The 21,240-nt window shown below is 40.6% G+C and overlaps 1 protein-coding gene across 4 annotated transcripts in view; it reads left to right on the top strand.

Annotated features, from left to right (window-relative positions):
- The window catches only part of VPS50 (VPS50 subunit of EARP/GARPII complex), a 174,964-nt gene that overhangs the window by 106,339 nt on the left and 47,385 nt on the right, over window positions 1-21,240 (top strand). For all 4 annotated transcript variants that reach the window (XM_075922362.1, XM_006114479.4, XM_006114480.4 and 1 more), the window contains 2 exons: window positions 5,137-5,255; window positions 7,852-7,958. In XM_075922362.1, the coding sequence (XP_075778477.1) occupies window positions 5,137-5,255; window positions 7,852-7,958 (226 nt within the window). The remainder of the gene's footprint in view (window positions 1-5,136; window positions 5,256-7,851; window positions 7,959-21,240) is intronic.

Below are 21,240 nucleotides of genomic sequence, written 5' to 3'. Positions count from 1 at the left end.
CCTCCACTTTAAATTCCACTTCTGATTTCCAAGGCCTCCCTCTATAATATTTACTGTTCCCACTAGGGATGAATAGTATAGTCGATTAACCAATAAGTAAAACCTTATAGGTTAATGCTATAGACTACATGCATTTCCCCCGCACCCTTGGCTAGTAAATTTTTTTAGCAGGCTGGCCAGCAGCCCAGCTCAGTCCTGGCTTGCACTGGATCCTGGACCTACCCCTGCTGCAGCTCTGCATTTAAAGTGTATTAGGAGCCAGGCGGGCAGGTAGCCTGGCTCAGTTCTGGCTCATGCCGGGTCCAGGAGCTCAGATCCTTCCCTCCTGGATAGGGGCTGCCCTGGGACTATAGAATAGTCAACTAATCGATATGAATTCATGAGGTTAATCGACTATTCAGTTAACGGATATTTAACATCCCTAGTTCCCTCAAAAGCCCTCAGAGTGGCACATACATAAGAAATACTTACATGCTCTATAAGAGTGTTAGCAAAACATGTAATGCTAGTTGTTGCATCCCCTGAATCATCCAGGCATTAAGTGTCTGAATATTTTTCTGTCAAGAATGTTCGCTCAATAGGGACAAATCTTTCAAAATCCCTTATCAGCTGTTAAGACCCTTATCTTTAGTGGAATTGGCACAACTCCCATTAAGAGGTGCCTTTGTGATCCTTTGCAAAGAGTGTCCAGAGGGCAGTGTGGATTGGGGCAAAGCTAATCTAGAAATGTTGGTGTGTTCAACTCTGAAAAGGGTGGATTCATTTAAAGCAGTGGTTCTCAAACTTTTTGGCCCACAGCCCACTCTGCTCAATGCATACCTTTCTGTGGACCACCTGCCAACTACCCGTGATGACAAAATAGGTGCAGGCTGGAGTGAAGGTGGGAGGATTGACCAGGAGGCAGGATGCAGAAGCAGGCTGGGGGTAGGAATCTGTCCAGGATTCTAATCAATGGTTGAAGCGGGGATAGCCTCCAGATGAGCGGTTTCCTGCACTGCCATTTCCCCAGCTGGGGAGAATGGAGCAGCAGTGTGCAGAAGCACTTCCTCCCTCGGTGACCAGGATCCAGCCTGTGAGACTTGGGACTCCCTTCTCCCTGCAGCAATAAACCAACCTTGCAAGGGGAGCGTGTGGGGCTGGAACGCCTGCATGGGCTCCCTGCAAGGGGGTGGACAAAACCTAAGCCCACAGGGCACCTGCAAGTGGTCCATGGACCACACTTTAAGAACCATTGGTTTAAGGCAGTGTTTCCCAAATGGTGCTCCGCGGAACCCTGGAAACCACTGGAAAAAGCAGAGTGGCAGCGGGGGATGCGGGAGAGGGATCTTGGGTTGATCGGGCAGAAGCGGGACAAGCAGCTGTTGCTGCTGCTAGGTCCCTTGGTAAAGGCAGCATGTGTGTGTGTGTGGAGGGGGGGAGGAGTACTATCAGTGAGTGGAACACTGGAACTCCTACTCACTGTGAGGATCGGAACAAATCCCCATACACACTGTGAGGACATGTGGCTCCTGTGTGTGACTTTAAGTTTAAGAATTCAATCTAATATCAAAATTCCCCATGGATCGTTGGTTAAAAGAAGGAACTTTAAAGAGAAAAGTGAGTACTTCAGACTTCAATATTTTTACTGAAACCAGCAAGGAAAATACTGAGGCAGCTCAAGTTAATTATGAAAAATTTCAGCTGACTAATAAGAAACGCAGGTATTGTGAGGACTATTTGGCATTTGGATTTACAAGCAATGGAAATGAAGATGCTCCAGGTGCCCAGTGTGTAGTGTGCAACAAAATATTATCTAATAGTTGTTTAGTACCTGCTAAATTGCTAAGACATTTTGAAACAAATCATCCAGAATACAAAGATAAAGACATTAGTTTTTTTAAGCAAAAGCTTGAATCGCTTGAAAAAAGTAAACTCTTCATGTCAAAAATTGCCAAATCTGATAATGAAAATGCAACAGAGGCATCTTACAAAGTAAGCTATCGTATATCGCTCGCCGAAGAAGCACACCCTATGGGGAATCACTCATAAAACTATGTGCAAAAGATATTGTGATGTGTATGTTGGATCAGGAGTCTAGTAAAAACGTTGAGGCTGTGCCACTGTCAAACAAAACTGTCACACGTCGTATTCACGATCTTGCTGCTGACATCGAGAAGAAGCTTATTTTTCGGCTGCCTTTATGTGATGCATATGCATTGCAATTAGACGAGTCCACTGACGTTGCAGGTCTTGCAGTTCTGCTTGTATTTGTCCGTTATGATTTTAATAGTTCTATTGAAGAAGACTTACTTTTATGTGAATTTTTGCAAACCAATACAACGGGTGAGAATATATTCAATTGTATCAATAACTTTATGAAAACACATCAAATAAGCTGGGGAAAATGTGTTGATGTGTGCAGTGATGGTGCCAAAGCAATGGTAGGAACAGTGGCTGGCGCTGTAACACAAATAAAAAATGTAGCACCAAACTGCACCAGCAGTCACTGCATTCTCCACAGACACGCTCTGGTAGTTAAGAATATTTCTCCCTCTCTTAAAAATGTGTTGGACGAAGCAGTACAGATTATTAATTATATAAAAACTCGACCATTACAGTCAAGACTGTTCAAAATTATGTGTGAAAATATAGGTAGTCAGCACACAGCCCTGCTTCTACATACAGAAGGAAGGTGGCTATCATGAGGAAAAGTGCTGGTTAGATTATTTGAATTGCGTCATGAGCTCTCTGCAAATCTGATGGATCACAAATTCCAACTGTCTGATTGTTTAACAGACTTTTTGTGGTTATCTAGAGTTTCGTATCTTGCAGACATCTTTACAAAACGAAATGAAGTAAATCTGTCGCTGCAAGGAAAGAATGTAAATATTTTTAATGCGAAAGACAAAATTTTGTCATTGTCACGGAAGCTACAGTTTTGGGTCTCATCTGTAGGACGAAATGATTTGGATTGTTTACCAACTCTGAATGATTTCCTTGAAGAAAATGGATACAAACTTGATGAAGATATTCGCAGTGACATTGCAGATCATCTCCGCGATTTATACACGAACATCATTAAGTATTTTCCAAACATCAATGACAACAATAACTGGATTCGAAATTCATTAAGTTTAACAGAAAAGCCAGTCATTTTTCCTACACAAGATTATGAAAACCTAATTGAAATCGCTTCAGATGGCCAATTAATACAAAAATTTAAAGAAGTTTCTCTGATTACATTTTGGAGTGACTTATGTCAAAGTCAAGAATATTCATCTTTATCAAGACGCGCAATTCATCAGCTGTTACCCTTTGCCAGTACATACATGTGCGAAACTGGGTTCTCGAACTATGCAGCAATGAAAACGAAATACAGAAATCGACTGAATGCTGCGCCAGATATGCGAATCCAACTTTCTAGTATTAAACCAAATATAAAAAGAATTTGCCAAGAAAAGAAGAAAAACCACTCTTCGCATTGAAAACTATGAATATAATTAATATTATTTGATAGTTTTATTTTTTGTACATATTTAATATGATTTTTGTTGAATTTAAATGAATGGTGATCTCATGACCGTATTTAGCATCTTATTACTACCAATTATGGTGTACTGGCAGTCTGTGTGTGTTTGGGTGGGTTTTTTTTTTTTTTTTTTGCCCGACAAACTTAATCCCTGGTTTGGGGGTTCCTTGAAATTTTTCTGAGTTTGAAAGGGTTCCGTGGTCAAAAAAAATTAGGAAACACTGGTTTAAGGGGTCACGTGGGAGCCAAATGGTGTGTTGGAATCCTGAGGTTGCAGTAGCACCTGTGTAGTAGCTCTGCAGGGGATTCAGGATTTGCCCTAGAACTTCTGCTGTTTTCTTTTTATTTGTTGGCAAACAATAGACTAGTGAGAAGCCTATTTTTCTTACCCAGGAAGTACCTTAGAGCATATCAGGTTGGAATAACTGACAGTAATTTATTAAACATATATAACTTCCATTCTGAAAATATCTCCCTTTACAAACTAGTTTTCCTACAAACTACATTTGAGTCAACTAATTAACTGAAGTCAAATATTGCAGCAGTTAATTAATCTCTAATTTATAAGCTAATTTCTTAATTTAGGAATGTTCAAAATACAACAGCTAGAAAAATAGCTAAACTTGTTATTAATTTGCACAAATGAAATGACTTATTTTTCTTCCCCCTTAATTGATTATACACCATCTTGTAGTATACAGTTACCAATTAAGTAATTCAGTTGCTAATCTAATAGTCTGGAAAGTCAAAATAGCTTTTTAAATTTATAAACATTGGTTGTATTTTTTATTGTCCACATAGTCTCAAACACACATTACTTCATGAGCTCACATTGAGGTGTTTGAATACATTACAGTCGATACTCTAGTGACAATTAGAGTTAAGGCTGCTGGAATATTCCCTTTGTAATTGTTCTAACTGGCTCATTTTTTTTCAAAGCTTTCAGTTTATTCAGCTGAAATTTTGTAGGTCTGGGGAAAACAAAATGATCTTTCACACAGAGAAGTATCAGTATTTCATTTACCTGTTAGCAGAGGAAGAGATTTTCTGCAAAATAGTAAAATGTGATTTATAAAAAAACAAATGAACGGGTGCTCTAGCATAGCTGTACTCCCTGCAGTGAGGTTTTTACTTTTTTTTGTTTGTTTTTTTAAACTACAGTTCACATTAATAAAGTCCCTTTCACAATGGCTACAGGATATTCTGAGATGTGCACTTGGGTAATTTAGCTGCATGCACATTTCCAGTGAATTTATTTAGGAGGCTAAAGTTGTATAAAATAAGTAATACAAGGAGGAAAACAGTAATTGGGAGAAAAGCAAGTATTTACTGTTATGAGACATCTGAGAATGGAGGCATATTTTAAAATCTAGTTAGAAGACTTGTATATTTTTGTCCATTGTCAACCTGTCATATTTTTAAAATTCCTCTGTATTATTATTAATGAGCCAGGTAGGCAATTTTTAATCATACACAGAATAGAGAAAACTCAGTCAAGGTACAAATGATGCTGTTGCAAAATGGCAGAACTAAAAGCAAAGAAGCCACAAAGCACTGCTGATTTATTTAAATGGTTGTTTAGGGATATTCTAAAGCAAGTGAACGTTGTCATTTTGTCTCTTTAATAGTATGAATCTGATGAACAGGAGAAGAGTGCCTATCAAGAGTATGATAGTGACAGTGATGTTCCTGAGGAGCTAAAAAGAGATTATGTGGATGAGCAGACAGGAGATGCTCCTGTAAAAAGGTAAGTGTGCAGTTATTTGCCATTTTGTATCTCTTGCTCTTTGCTTTTTAGCCTTTCCTTTTTATTAAAACGTACATGGAACCAAACACAAATTGTCAAATAATCTATAATGTTATAGGTACAGTTAGAAGAATATGGAAGATAGCTCTCCAAAAATCAAGAGAAGCTATTTACTGTGCAGCATTAGCTGTTACTGTATGTAGTATTGTAGCCATCTTGGTCCCAGGATAGTAGATAGACAAGATGGGTGAGGTAGTATCTTTTATTGGATCAGCTCGTGTTGGTAAGAGAGACAAGCTTTAGAGGTACACAGAGTTCTTTCTCAAGTCTGGGAAAGGTACTGAGATTGTCACAGCTAATTCAAGATTGAACAGAGAGTTCAGCATAAGTAGTTAGCACATATTAAGAGACCATTCATAATAAATCAGCCTATTATAACCCTGTAATTATAGGATAACAAAGGGGAATTGGTGGATTACAAATGGTTGTAATAAGCCTTAAATCCAGTGTCTTTATTAAGACCACGAGTTTAATGGCTAGCAAAGTATGAATTTAAGCTCCTTGGCTTGTCTTTTGAAAGTCTTGTGCAAGCTTCATTTGAGGATGAGGACTGAGAGGTTAAAGAGTGATTGTTTTGTGAAAAGTGTTCACCCTTAGGTGATACAGTGTTTATCTTCCATTGTTTTTCTGTGGGTTTACTTGAGAGCATAATGATAGTCTGGTTTCACCCACATAGTTGTTAGGTATGTCATGCATTAGATGAAGTACACCATCTGTTATGATTGGCATGTATAAGGCCCAGGGATCTCTAAAGGTGTATTGTGTGATTATTGATCATTGTAGCAATAGATGTGTAAAACCTACAGACATCTGTTGTTCTCGCAGGGTCTGGTGCCTCTCTGAGTCGAAGCGTCTTGCTCTGTGGGAGCTTGTTTCTGATTATGAGATCTGAGAGGTTGTTTGAAGGCCAGAAGAGTGGATTCAGGAAAGATATCTTTTGGGATGGGGTCCCCATTTAGTATGGGTTGTAGTTGTTTGATCATACCCCATAAGGGTTCCACTGCAGGATAGTAGATAATTGTGCAGTCAGAGGGGCTTTCAACTTTCTGGACACCATCAGCTTAAGCATTGTAAACCTTCAGACAACCATATACAAGAATCCCACAAATCACTACCTCTATTTGTGCATTAACCACCTAGAACCACTAAGAAATCTGTTATCTACAGCAAGGCACTCATTTACCACAGAATATTTATTCTCTGACGTGAAAGTCCAGTATATACACCTAAGCACAGTTAAAACTACCTTCAATAAACAAGGATACTTCATCAAAGAAGTAGATTATATCATTGAATTGGCTACCCAGGATTCCAAGAGAACATATGTCACTACAAAAATAAAATGCAGAAGTCTATAACCCACTAATTCTCCTTTTTGTCAAACAACTGCAGGGCTGCTAATGGGCCACTTCCGCTTGCATGATTCCTTTCAAGATGTGCTAGCTGCTTATGCTAACCTGTTTGAACGTGTATTTAGCTGTGACACAGTACATTTCCCAGACTAGAAGAAAAGTCCTGTGTAGCGCAAAAGCTCGTGTCTCACAAATGGAAATCGGTTCAGTAAAACATATTATCTCATCCACCTTGTCTCTCAGCATTATCTGAGAAAGAAGCAGTGAATGGACTGGTTTAGAAAGAAAATAAAGGTTCTCATAAGGAAAGAAGAGAAGTATTGATTAATAGAGCATTATATATTAACTGAAGGCTTGAGCCTATAGTCTCTCTATGGAGGTAACTTCTTTTTCAAGACAAAGGTAATTGTACAAAGACAGACTGCAAAATTTCAATTCTAAACCAAACCAGTCAACTTTTCAGTGCTGTAGAATTACTATATATGTGTTCAGTTAAATGCTTCCATAGATCAAATATGTCCATTTGTAATTTCACTTTACTATTACTTACAGGCTTTAAAGTGCCAACTCTATAATATCTAAATGAAAACAAAATTATAATTCATTTGCCTTCCCCGGCATTGTACCAAGACCAGAAATTAATTCATACTCATTAAAATAAAGATTTTTATTAGATTGCAGGGAAAGTAGAATTCTCTGTTATCCAGGTACAATTAAAATGTTCTTAGTGCAGTTTAAAAACAGATGTTCCTATGTCATCCTTGAAACCTAAGCATGTATGCAGAACACATGCATCAAACTAAGTAACTTCATACACATATAAATTCATATTGGTTGTGAAATTCTTACATATTTTCCAAGAGTGACACATTATTTTAAGTCATGACATATGGGGGTGGTGGCTGTTTGAATTTGATTGCCTTTTAAATTTTATCAAGTTCACTCGATTCTTTCCTCTTACATACGGTGCTTTTCATCTTGAACTGATTAATTCTCATCTTCTCTATTTTACAAGTGTTGTAAGAATCAGCTAGCTCTAGAAATCAAGAATTCCTGTCTCTAGTCCTGTGTTGAGAGAACTAAACTAGGCATCTCTTTCTAAATATGTACAAGATCATACACTTTTTCCAGTTACATTTGTACACTGTTAGACATACCTGTGTAATTACTTTTTTTAAATTAAGCATTTCTCGAGAAACCCTGAGGAGCAGGAAGCGATCAGATTATAGTCTCAACAAAGTGAATGCACCCATCCTAACAAACACTACACTGAATGTAATAAGACTTGTTGGTAAGTAGAATGGTTCCTGAATCTCATTGTTGGTTGGATTTTAAAAATTCTTATAATAGAAACCCTTACTCATTTGTTTTCCTTAGTTATTCTGAAAATATTCATTCTTAAACTGACTTTTGGCTGCAAGACAAATAATATTAATCTTGGGGGATATTATATTAATTTTGAATAGGCTTAATTTCAGTCCTCTGCATATGTTTGTATTGCCTTTGTAAAGGCTTAGTTATGCAAAGTGTTGAGTGCATAAGATCAATGGCTGTGTCTACACTGGGCCACTTATTCCGGAAAATCAGCCGCTTTTCCGGAATAAGCTGCGAGCTGTCTACACTGGCCCTTGAATTTCCGGAAAAGCAACGATGCTCTACTGTACAAAATCAGCCGCTATTCCGGAAAAACTATTCTGCTCCCGCTCGGGCATAAGTCCTTATTCCGGAACACTGTTCCGGAAAAGGGCCAGTGTAGACAGCCCAGTAGTCTTTTCCGGAAAAAAGCCCCGATCGTGAAAATGGCAATCGGGGCTCTTTTCCGGAAAAGCGCGTCTACATTGGCCACAGACGCTTTTCCGGAAAAGCAGCCTGCCAATGTAGACACTCCTTTTCCGGAAAAACTGAAAACTGAATAGTATTCCGTTTTACACTGGCATGAATTTCCGGAAATGCTTAGACACAGCCAATATGTATAAAAAGGGCACAGTAGAAATCCATGTTCATTACACAGGTGTTTTGATGGATTTTTTTCATTTAAAAGCAACCTGGTTTCAAAAGTAGAGCTTAATTCATTTTTTTTTCTCTCTACTGCGCGCACACAGTGTATTTTACCTCATCTTCTACCTAAAAAAGAGATGTGAATTGTTTCTTGAAAGATAAATTCTGATCATATAGGATCATAGGATGTAGGGCTGGAGAAGACCGTGAAGTCATCAAGTCCAGACACCTGCCCTATGGCAAAACCAAGTAGACACCTCTGACAGATGTTTGTCCAATGCTTTTTTTAAACTTCCGGTAATAAAGATTCCAGACATCTACTGGAAGTGTATTCCAGATCTCAGCACCATCAGGTTAGAAAGTTTTTCCTGGTTTTGTAATTTAAATCACCTTTACTGCAGATTAAATCCATTATTGCTTGTTGTACCTTCAGTGGACATAGAGAGCGATTGCTCTATCTTCTGTTCATAGCAGTCTTTAATGTGTTTCCCTTTGGTAGTATTTTCTCAAGTCTAAATGCTCAGTGTTTCTAAGCTTTCCTTATAGGTCAGGTTTCCTAAACCCTTTGTGATTTTTGTTGGGCTCCCCTGGACTCTTTCCAGTTTGTCCATTTCTTTCTTAAAATGTGCTGGCATCCATAATTGGACAGTTCCACAGCTAAGACCTCATCAGCGCTAAGTAGAGGGACAGTTACACACAACACTCCTGTTAGGACATTCTACAACAGTGGTCCCCAACGCAGTGCCCGCGGGTGCCATGGCGCCCGCCGTGGCATTTGTGTGCGCCCGCTGACAAACTGAGCTGGCCCCGCCCCCGGTGTGCGGCGCACTGGAGGCACCGGCCCCAGGCGCGCGACACGCACCAGCGCCTGGTGTGCGGCGCTCGGGCGGCCCCAGCCCCGGGGCACATGTGGGTATGCGGCGCCGGTGCCGGCCCCAGGTGCGCGGCTTGGGCGCCGGCACAAGGTGCTTGGGCGGCCCCGGCCCCGGGGCACATGCTGGCACCGGGTGCAAGGGCATCCCCGCCCCTGGCGTGCCCCATGCTGACTTGATTACATCTAACTTATCTAAATAGTCTTGAAACTTTTCTTTCTCTAATTTGGCTTGCATTCCTTCCCCCTTTTTGTTAATTTTAATTGGGGTGAGTATCTGGTCACCATCAATTTTATAAGGGGTGAAGAATGAAGCAAAATAAACACCTCAGCTTTCTTGATATCATCAATTTCTAGCTTTTCTTCCCCACTAAGCTGAAGACCTGTTTTCCTTTGTCTCTTGCTCCTAATCTATTTAAACGCCCTCTTCTTATTGCCTTTAATGTCCCTTGCTAGGTTTAGCCTTTCTGATTTTGTTCCCACATGCTTTATTCTTTTGTGTCCCTCCTTAGCAATGTTTCCACGTTTCTACATTTTATAGAGCCCCCATTTTGATGTTCAACATTAGATGGTACTACACTGGCTGCTTGCTATTCTTCCTGTCTTTCCTTAGTATTAGTAGAAGAGAATAGTTGGAAGAACAGAATAGATTCCCCTGGCTCTCAGCCCTGATTTTGTTCTCCTACGCCAAGGGACCTTTTCCTAAAGAAAGGAGCAGCACCAAAAGGAGGGGAGGATCCCATTTACCTCAAGAAGGATGTTGATAAATTGGAGAGGGTTCAAAGAGAAGTGATCCCCAATCCATCAATTCCAATCTACCAGTTAATCAAAAGCTTCTGTCTGTCTCCATGCTGCTCCCAGAAGCAGCTAGCTGGCTGAGTTGCAGGTACGTTTCTGCAGCCCCTGGGAGGAAGGGATGAAGCAGCTCTATGCTGCTGCTGCTTCCCCCCCCACCAGAACTGTCCAAGCAGCTCTAATTGCCCAGGCACTTGCGGGCACGAGCAGCAGTGCAGCACGTGGAGACCTCCTGCCCTTCTACCTCAAAGGGCTGCACACAGAGACGTGCCTGGACTCAGGCAGACGTTTTCAGGAGCAGGATAGGGTCAGGCAGGCAGAGATGGCTTTCCTGAGCCCTGCTGCACTGCCACCTGTGGTAAGTACCTCCGACCCAGCCTACACACCCTGTGCCATGTGTCAGTCCTGTACTTGCACCCAAATCTCTGTTAGAGCCTACACTCCTCACCTGATCTGCACTCTAACCCTCTGCCCTGGCCTAGAGTCTTTTCATGCACCCAGACTCCCTGCCAGAGCCCACACCTCTCACCTCCTTGTGCACCCCAGTGCCCTGTCTAAGTATATATAAGTGAGTGGGGGTGGGGGAAAGAAAGCAAGAGAGGGGGCATGGATGAGATGGAGCTCTGGGGAAGAAGTGGGGTCTTGGGCAAAGGTGGGTTGAATCCTGGTTTGCCCTTAAATTAAAAAAGTGATCTTGGGGGCATAAAAAGATTCGAGACCACTGCATTAAAAGATTAGAAAACATGCCTTAAAGAGACTCAAGGAGCCCAATTTATTTAGCTTCCACAGCAAGGGTTATGGGGCAATTTGATTAGTCTATAAGAACTTAGATGAGGAACAAATATTTAATAATGAATGGGCTCTTCTGTGCAGCAGACAAGGCTTTAACATGATGTAATAGCTGAAGATGGACAAATTCAGCCTTGAAATATGGCAAAAATGTGTAATAGTGATGTGAATGTCATTGTTGACAATTCTTAAATGAAGATTGAATGTCTTTCTAATAATATAAATATTAGAGGGGTAACTCTCGGGGATAACTTCAAAAACGAGTAGTTTGTTAGTCTGTAATTTAAAAAACAACGAGTAGTCCTGTGAAGTGTTCCCTCTAACATTTTCTGTCTTCGAGCGGGTTGAATTTTCTTTTGGGCGGGTTGAAATTTCTTCTGTGCATCACCAGCATTGAGGTAGCATGTGGGTGGATGTGCTCCACCAATACAAATAAAACACACAGACATAATTTTAAAGAGTCCATATGTGTGGAAGAAAATACATTAAAACAAGGGATATTTAACAAGGAGCATATGATATTTAATGGGAAATTGAATCAAATAAGAAAATTAACACTGTCCTTGGAGAGTACTATCTTTCTAACAGCTCAAGCTAGTATTTAGTACATCTAACTCATAAGAACTAGAACTTTTCCAAAAAAGCAAAGACCTGGTCTTAATGCAATACAATATACCATGTATTAATTGGTAACACAATTTTTCAAATAATAGTTAAGTTCAGAGTTTTGAATCTCTGCAACACTCCCAAAATAGTTTATTTAAAAGAATTTTTTTCTTTCTTAACCCATTAACACCTTATAGAAACTTTGTTTAACATGCAATCATGCAAATGTCCTGACGCACACACTTTCCTTGCAGCCTGCTCCTCCCCTCAACCCAGCCAGACAGAGAAGACAGCAGCTAGTCAGAGACACCAAACAAGTTGCCCCCTGCCTCTACTTCACTGCATAGATGCCAGCACCTCCAGCCCTCCTTCTCTTTCCCCCACCTATCCCATGCAGTCTAACCCCTTATCTCCCCCTTTCCAGGAGACTTCAGAGTGCTGAATTTCTGCCTCTCTTTCCTCCTGCAGAGGAATGCTGGAAACTCCCCTTCCCTCTGGCTCCTCATCAGCCAATTTCTTACTTCCTCCCTCCCCATCCCCACAGCCACTAATTGTCTCCTTATCTCCCTTTTTACCAGCTCTGGGAGCTCCTCAGTTCGAGCAGCCATTTAGCTGCTTGCTCAGTGAGATGCCCTTCCCCCTGCCAATCACCGCCTGCGCGGGAGCTTTGAACTTCGGAGCAGAGCTCAGAAAACTGCTGTGCAAGCGCGCAGAGCATGCAGCTTACAGGGAGCCTTGGTCCTGTGGCACTTTGGAGATTAACAAATATATATGTATCATATCATGAGCTTTCGTGGGCAAAACCCAATTCATCACATGATGACCTGGAGAGCAATAACAGAAATGCAGTATTTTATAACACTAAAGGTGGGGAGGGAATAAACCTGTCAATTGTAGAACTGGTGCTAATGAGGCTAATTAACTGGGCTGGAAATGTCCCATGCATAGCTTTTGATGTAAAAGTGAGGAGTTAAATACAGGGAACACTGGCTTTTTCTAAAGATATGCCCTCAGAATTATTTTGGAGAAAACCTGAGCTGGCATTTCCCAGAAACATTTAAATTGTTTTTGACAACTTTGGAGTAAATCTGGGTGACTAGGGGCTGATGATGTAGATAAGTTAACCATGTGGCGCAGTGTAATTTTGCTTTGAACACTGCTAATAAATCATATCAATCTTACTCTGCATGCAGATTTTGAAAATCTCCTAAATTTGATTTTAAAAGTCTCCTAATTCACTCGGAATTAAATTGGTTTTTCATAAACACTCAGAATATTTCTCCTCAGTGAGCAGACTGTCCATTGTAAGTAACAACTTTTCACACTAAATTGAACAGGCCTGTTCACAAAGCTTGTAAAACTTATTAGTAGAAAAATGTACACAACATGAGCCAATTATTAGTGTTGTTAAATTGGAGAAGCTATTTTCTCTTGGGCAAATCCTAAAAAATCTCAAAGGTGTAAGAACAGCTGAAATGTAGCTAAAAATGGAAATAGGTATTCAACCTTAATTTTAGGGTATTAAATCTCCTTATTACAGTAAATGAATGTAGCTTAGCATTCATTTAAAAAGTGGTGAAGTACTAATATACAGGCAGTCCCCGGGTTACGTACAAGATAGGGACTGTAGATTTGTTCTTAAGTTGAATCTGTATGTAAGTCGGAACTGGCGTCCAGATTCAGCCGCTGCTGAAACTGACCGCCAGTTCTGACTTACATACAGATTCAACTTAAGAACCCCAAGCGTCCCCAAGTCAGCTGCTGCTGAAACTGATCAGCGGCTGATTCTAGGAAGCCCAGGGCAGAGCAGCTCTGCCTCGGGCTTCCTGTAGTCAGCGCTGGTCAGTTTCAGCAGTGGCTGACTTGGGGACGTCTGGGGCAGAGCAGCTGGGGTGCTGCTGGGTTGCTCCAGTAGCGCCTCTCCTCGGCGCTACTGGAGCAACCCAGCAGCACTCCAGCTGCTCTGCCCCAGGCGTTCTGATTCAGCCGCTGCTGAAACTGACCAGCAGCAGCTGAATCAGGACGCCTGGGGCAGAGCAGCTGGGGTGCTGCCAGGTTGGTCCAGTAGTCCCCAGAGCGGCGCTGCGGGACCAACCGGCAGCGCCCCAGCTGCTCTGCCCCAGGGTCCACAACAAAAGCCTGGTCTCCTGGGGGAGGGGGGCACACTAGTTGTGCCCACTCCTCCTCCAGCAGACCAGGGACATGGGGAGCAAAGCCGCAGCCGCGGCGGGGTCCCGCCGCAGCTGTGGCTTCGCTCCCGGTGCCCCTGGTCTGCTGGAGACGGTCTCCAACAGACCAGGGGCACCGGGAGCAGCTTTTCTCGCCCCGGAGGTCGAGGTGGCGGATCGCTGCCTGCGAGCTCCGGGGCGAGAGAGCCCCGTTCGTAAGTGCGGATCCGACATAAGTCGGATCCGCGTAAGTCGGGGACTGCCTGTACTCCAATTGAGGCCTGATCAGCACAGAGTAGAGTGGAAGAATGACTTCTTGTGTCTTGCTCACAACACTCCTGTCAGTGCATCTCAGAATCATGTTTGCTTTTTTTGCAACAGCATCACACTGTTGACTCATATTTAACTTGTGGTCCAATATGACTTATAGATCCCTTTCTGCAGTATTCCTTCCTAGAAAGTCGCTTTACATTCTCTGTGTGTGAAATGGATTGTTCATTCGTAAGTGGAGTACTTTGCATTTGTCCTTATTAAACTTCATCCTGTTTCTGAGACCATTTTTTCAGTTTGTCCAGATAATTTTGAATTATAACCCTATTCGCCAAAGCAGTTGCAACTTCTCCCAGCTTGGCATGATCTGCAAGCGTACTCTCTATGTCAATATCTAAATAGTTGATGAAGATTTTGAATAGAACTGGTCCCAAAAGAGACCCCTGTGGAACCCTGCTTGTTATGCCCTTCCAGCAGTATTGTGAACCATTAATAACTACTCTCTGAGAACAGTTATTCAGCCAATTATGCACCCACCTTATAGTAGCCCCATTTAATTGTATTTGCCTAATTTATTGATAAGAAGATCTTGCGAGACTGTATCAAATTCCTTACTAAAGCCTAGGTATACCACGTCCACTGCTTCTCCCTTATCCACAATACTCGTTATCCCATCAAAGAAAGCTGTCAGTTTGGTTTGACATGATTTGTTCTTTACAAATCCATGCTGGCTGCTACCTATCACCCTATTATTTTACAGGTGTTTGCTAATTAATTCCTTAATTACTTGCTCCATTATCTTTCCTGGCACAGAAGATAAACTGACTGGTGTGTAGTTTCCTGGGTTGTTCTTAGTTCCCTTTTTATTGACCGGCACTATATTTGCCCTATTCCAGTCTTCTGGAATCTCTCCCGTTTTCTATGATTTTTCGAAGACGATAGCTTAAGGCTTGGATACCTCCTCTATCAGCTCTTGAGTATTCTTGGATGCGTTAATCAGGCCCTGGTGACTTGCAGGCATCTACCTTTTCTAAGTGATTTTTTTAGCTTGTTCTTGTTTTATTTTATTTTTTCTAAACCTTCCACATTTCCACTAATATTTACTATGTTAGGCATTCCTTCATCAGACTTCTCGGTGAAGACCAAAACCAAGAAGTCATTAAGAATCTCTGCCATTTCTAAATTTCCTGTTACTCTTTCTTCCTCCTCACAAAGCAGTGGGCCTACCCACTCCTTGGTCTTCCTCTTGCTTCTAATATATTTATAGAAAATCTTCTTATTACCCTTTATGTCTGTAGCTAGTTTGAGCTCGTTTTGTGCCTTTGCCTTTCTAATCTTGCCACTGCATACTTGTATTGTTTGCTTATATTCATCCTTTGTAATTTGTGCTAGTTTCCACTTTTTATATGACTCCTTTTTTATTTTTATAGCAAGATCTCCTGGTTAAGCTAAGGCAGTCTTTTGCCATACTTTCTATTTTTCCTACACAGCAGAATAGCTTGCTTTTGGGCCCTTAATAATGTCCCTTTTGAAAAACTGCCAACTCTCTTCAATGGTTTTTCCCCTTAATCTTTCTTCCCATGGGACCTTACCTACCAGCTCTCTGAGCTTACCAAAATCTTCCTTTCTGAAATCCATTGTCTCTATTTTGCTGTTCTTCCTTCTACCATTCCTTAGAATCTTGAACTCCATGATTTCATGATCACTTTCACCCAAGCTGCCTTTCACTTTCAAATTCTCAACTAGCTCCTCCCTATTTAAGATCAAATCTAGAACAGCTCCTCCCCCAGAAGCTTTTTCAGCCTTCTGAAATATAAAGTTGTCCCCAATACAGTCCAAGAACTTACTGAATAGTCTGTGCCCCCGCTGCGTTAGTTCCTGGATAGTTGATGTCCCCCATGACCACTAAATCCTGCGTTTTGGATGATTTTGTTAGTTTTTTAATAAAAGCCTCATCCACCTCTTCTATTTGGGTAGATAGTCTGTAGTAGACCCCTAGCATGATGTCACTCTTGATTTTTACTTCTTTTAACCTAACCGAGAGACTCTCAACACATCTGTTTCCTATGTCCATCTCCACCTCCATCCAAGTGTGTACATTTTTAATATATAAGGCAACACCTCCTTCCTTTTAGCCCCACCTATCCTTCCTGAGTAAGCTGTACCCTTCTATACTAATATTCCAATCATGCATACTATCCCAAGTGTACTATCCCAAGTCTCTGAAATACCAACAATTTCATAGCTGTGTTTATTACCCATGAACAAAGAAGGTATTAGAAAGAATATGAAGTTTTGCAGAATTCTCAATCATAAATGGTTCATATTGATAAGGATTTCATAAACTAGGTGATTTTCTTCTAACCAGGCTATGAAGAGAACCAAATTTATGTAGAATTTTCTGTGAAATATGTAGCCACTTAAAACCATTGAAATAAATGGTGTCCTTTCTCTCCCAAACACAGAATGTTTTCTCTCTCCTCTTGGACCTCACCTATCCTTCATGAGTTCTTGAAGATCATTGTGGGAAACAAGGATAAATGTGAGCTAGGAATCAGGAGGTGAATTTCCCAAATAGTGAGTTGGTCAGCCAACTTTTTTGAAGGGCCCTTATGGAGCTAGAAATTAGGGATATCAGCGTATAATCGACTATGCAATTAACCAATAAGCCTAAGTTTATTGGTTAATCTCTTGGACTACATGCATTTCCCCCCTTTGCTGCCACTGTATCAGCAATGGGGGGGGGGGGGGGGAAGAGGGGAGAACAGGAGCCAATTCTCCCCAGCACTGCGATACTGCATTTTCCAGAGGCAGCAGGGAGGCAGGGAAGGCTGCTGAGAAGCAGCCCCTGTCCACAGGGGCTCCAAGCTGAGATTTCATGCGGTTACATAATTATTCAGTTATCCGATATCTAACATCCCTACTAGAAATACTACTGAATGTGAATTAATGTTTCTAACACTTTTCATGTCATGTTTATTTTCTGTATATAATATATAGTGGTGGAGGCTATATTATGTACAGAAACTGTATGAATGTATTTATATATAGAATTAAAGTAGTTTCTGGTATAATAATCCATTTCTTGGTAGATTTTAAACCAACTGCTCAAATCATTTGGTTTTTCCCTCAGATTAATTTACTTCTCATAGTGGAATTAAAATCAATCACTGTAAAATTTGACGTTCCCAGATTAATCTTTGGCCCAGTCGTTAACTGTATATGGTTTTTAATATTCAGAAAAATGTGAATCTCGGAGAAAAAATTAATTGCCAATATGTGCTTGCGCACACACACAGAGCCTATGAATACAACTGAGTCTCGAATTTGGAGTGTTGACATATGTTAAAAATCCTTACTAATCTATAGACCGTAATGTGTTCTTTTCTCAAGATATCTTGTGAGCCTGACTGTGTGTCCCAGAGACCTACTTAGAGACTAATCTATAGTATTAGTTGTAGTTATCCTTATTTTTGACTATTCCACCCTTATTACTATCCAATTTGGACTTTGGAAAAATCAACCCAAAAATCGAAACTGTTTCTTCTTTTGGGCTTCCTGGGCTTTGAAACAGAAAGCTTTTTTGGGAGGTAATAGAGCTATTTTCTAAAGGAGGAAAAATAAAGTTAAGAAATCATTATCAGATGTCTTCAATATAGTAAAGGCAAATAAAAGCATTGTTAGAAGTAACATGAATGATGCTACATCATCTGTGCTGAACCTCAGCAGCAGAAAATGTGCAGTTGGAGCAATTAAATGATTATATAGATAAGGGTTTTTTCTGTGTTTCCCTCTGACCTCCTTATTGTCATGTTGGCATCTACTGTTTGTCAAAGAGTTTGAGAGAAAGTGAGATGTTTGGAATTCTTGGGTACTAAGGAAATGATTTTATGATAACTATAGCTATATAAAAACTCAATTTTTTTTCAGCATCTAATGTATTTAAATTTTATTTGTGGTGATATGCACATTTGGTAGAGGCTGGTGCAATAAATGCTGTCTTTTGTATATTGTAGTTGAGGGAAGCAAAGTGAATTTTTTACTTGCTGTATTAACAAATCATCAAATGCTAGGTTTCATCAGTCCAAATTAGATAAAGTATCTGAGAGTTTCTATAATGCACATTGCTGTAGATTCTAAGTAGGGTCTTGTATCTCCAAATATTTCAAACATACAGGGAAATTATGTGACTTACACTGATTTAGTACACTTTTAAATACCCCTTCCTTTTTTAACAGATATTTGAACTTCACTTTAGGGAATGTAGGTAACAGTATTTCTATAGAAAAGATTTGCAAACTTGGCATCATTTTAGGGAAAGGAACAAGGAAGAAATGTTCTTGGAACATTTTGTAGTGTCAAAATGCTGAGTGATGTTGTGATAAAGAAATGTTCTTGGCATCTAATGGTTTTATAATCTTTAGGGACAAGACTTAGGGGGGAAAGTGCACTGTATAGTACATAACCTCTTAGGTACAAACCTATACTTCTGCTGACTTGTATATTTGTGCCAAGAATAGTGAAATTTTGACAGTCTAAACTTTCCAGAAAAGACACATCTTTAGATCATGTACAGGCTACATATGGGTTTTGAAACATTATGTTTTAGCACAAAAGATGAATGGAGAAATACAAGCTTTAGAAACAGAGTATTCAGACTTCACTTCAGATGACATATGAGGATGATCCTTTGTTTTGATTAGGTGTCAGCCCTATGCCTTTGGGCATAAGAAGTTATAAAACACACCTGGAAACTTGTCACATAATGTTGTAATGTTTCATGGTTTGCTGTTTTCATTGACATAAATGTAATTAAACAACTTGTCATTCTAGGCCAAATAAGTCAGGATGAAATAAAAGTAATCAAACATTAAATAACTAGGTTCTAAATAATAAATATTAAGATATGTTCAGAGTTTCTAAAGAGTAACCATACAGTGTACACTGTATGCTAAATGTAAAGTAGGACGGGATTTCATGAAGGGCAAAAGCTCATAAAAGTATGATTTGCAAATGTGCATCACTTTCTTTATATTTATGTACTAGTTTTATCAGATTATTACATTGCTCCAGCTGCTTGCAAGTAGAGTAATACATTAGTGAACAGGCCCAAGCTGAATACTAGTCAGCAATACAAATCTATTTAGAGTTTTGAAAAGCAGGAATGTAAAATTAAAAGATATAATACGATGATATTTCTCTAATATACTCGTCACGTGTGTGACTCCCACTGAATTGGGCTAATTACTATGTTATCAGAAAAAATTAAGCTAGTTTTGTTGATTCACTGACTCAGTTTTCTCTCTTTAGCACAAAACTACAAAATACTTTTGATGTTTTTTCTGCATTATGTTGTTAAATTTCTAGTTATGGCTACTCCACATGGTTTTAAGAACTATGCATAGAGAGCATACACGTCTAGCTCTCCAGCATGGGAAGTGGCCACCGTAACTGTCCGTCAAGCAGAGAGGACAGCAGCTTTGTGTGGTGCGCACTGCCCACCGCTGTAGGCGCCACCATTGCAGCTCCCATTGACTGTGGCTCCTGGCCAGTGAGAGGTATAGGGCAAGAGCAGTATGCTGAGCTTCCTTGATCACCTCTCTGCTTAGGGGCCACAGGGACACAGAGCTCATATCTCTAGCTGTGCAGTAGGAGCACCAATGCTCAGAGCTTCTGGCCTGTGATGCAGAGACTTGCCATGGGCCAAATGAAATGAAGCAGCAGCCTGGATGTGGACATGGGCCACAGGTTCCCCACCCGTGCTCTAATTAGAGCATCAGCAAAAATTCTCCTTCACCTTCACCTTACCAGTATCCTACCTCCTTTGCTGTCAGACAAGAATGTGGCCACAGTGATCCGGGCATTGTGAGCACCAGTCCTTTGTTGCAAGCACATGGAATATGTAAGATTGAATCCACCAATAATAAGAGAACTTGTACTGTTGAGAAGGCTGTCTTCTGACAAATGCCTGTTAATAGGAGCTCATTGATCCATGTTCAATACATTAGTTTCCCATTGAACATCAAATCAAATTTAAAGTCCTCAGACGCTATTTAGTCCTTGACAGGGCACAAAGAAAACAAGGATTATGGTTTTGTCCTTCACAGAGTAAGAGAAGTAACAGAGAGGTAGCTGTATTAGTCTGATCTTGGTAAAACAAGGTAGTCATGTAGTACTTTAAAGACTAACAAGATAGTTTATTAGGTGATGAACTTTCGTGGGGGCAGAAAAAATAAGACTAGGAAGTTAGTAAGCTCTCTCTTGAGTAGAATTGCCTAGATCTTCTGAAAAGGTATCATCATGGAGAGTGTGATGTGGATAGAACAGCGTCCAACATCTAGGAATAAAAGAGATATGCTTGAGTAGCATGTAAACCATTTGAAACAAGGCTTTCGTATATTAATTCTTTCTTTATGTCCCAGTTATAGGTAATAGGTGTCATTATGTGCAAGCACAAAACTCCTAGCCCAAAAGAAGCAGAGGCGAGGATGGCTTTAAGCCATTTTTGAGTCCTTCTGATCTTAGGCTCCAGACACTGGATAGGCTCCTGGCACAGCTGACACAGCCTTGGTGTTGCTTATGGGAGACAATACAGTCCAGAATCTCCACAGTTCTGCATATTGCAAGGGGGAGGGAGTTATGATTTTGAATCCATGAAGATGCTTCCACGAGGTCCCAGAGCCTTTCATCCTTCCTAACCTCTGCTTACTTTACCTCTTACAAGCTTTCCCTACTTGCAATAGTTATTTTTGAGAGTTGAAACTTAATGGCCTGCTACTGCTGTGGTGTGGTTAATGAGATCATGGCCAGCCTAGTGTCTTCAAGGGACATCTTATGGTCCCTCATCAGACATTTCTCACTTCTGTCTTGATTTTCTTTCCCCCATTTCTCTGCACCCTCTCCCCTCCAGATTTCTTCAGATCTCTTCCTCATCCCTAAATATAATGGTAGCCTTCCACAAAGAACTTGGGGAATAGGCTGTCTGTTGATGTTCTGAGGTTTAGCTCAGGCTGCTCTGCTGCCCTATCTCGGGGTGTGGACTGATGTGAGAGACAAAGGCAGAATGAGTATTGACT

Source organism: Pelodiscus sinensis, chromosome 2, assembly GCF_049634645.1.
Source record: "Pelodiscus sinensis isolate JC-2024 chromosome 2, ASM4963464v1, whole genome shotgun sequence".
Classification (NCBI taxonomy): Eukaryota; Metazoa; Chordata; order Testudines; family Trionychidae; genus Pelodiscus; species Pelodiscus sinensis.
Note: the sequence above shows the minus strand (reverse complement) of the source record. Positions and strands in the feature narration are given on the sequence as shown.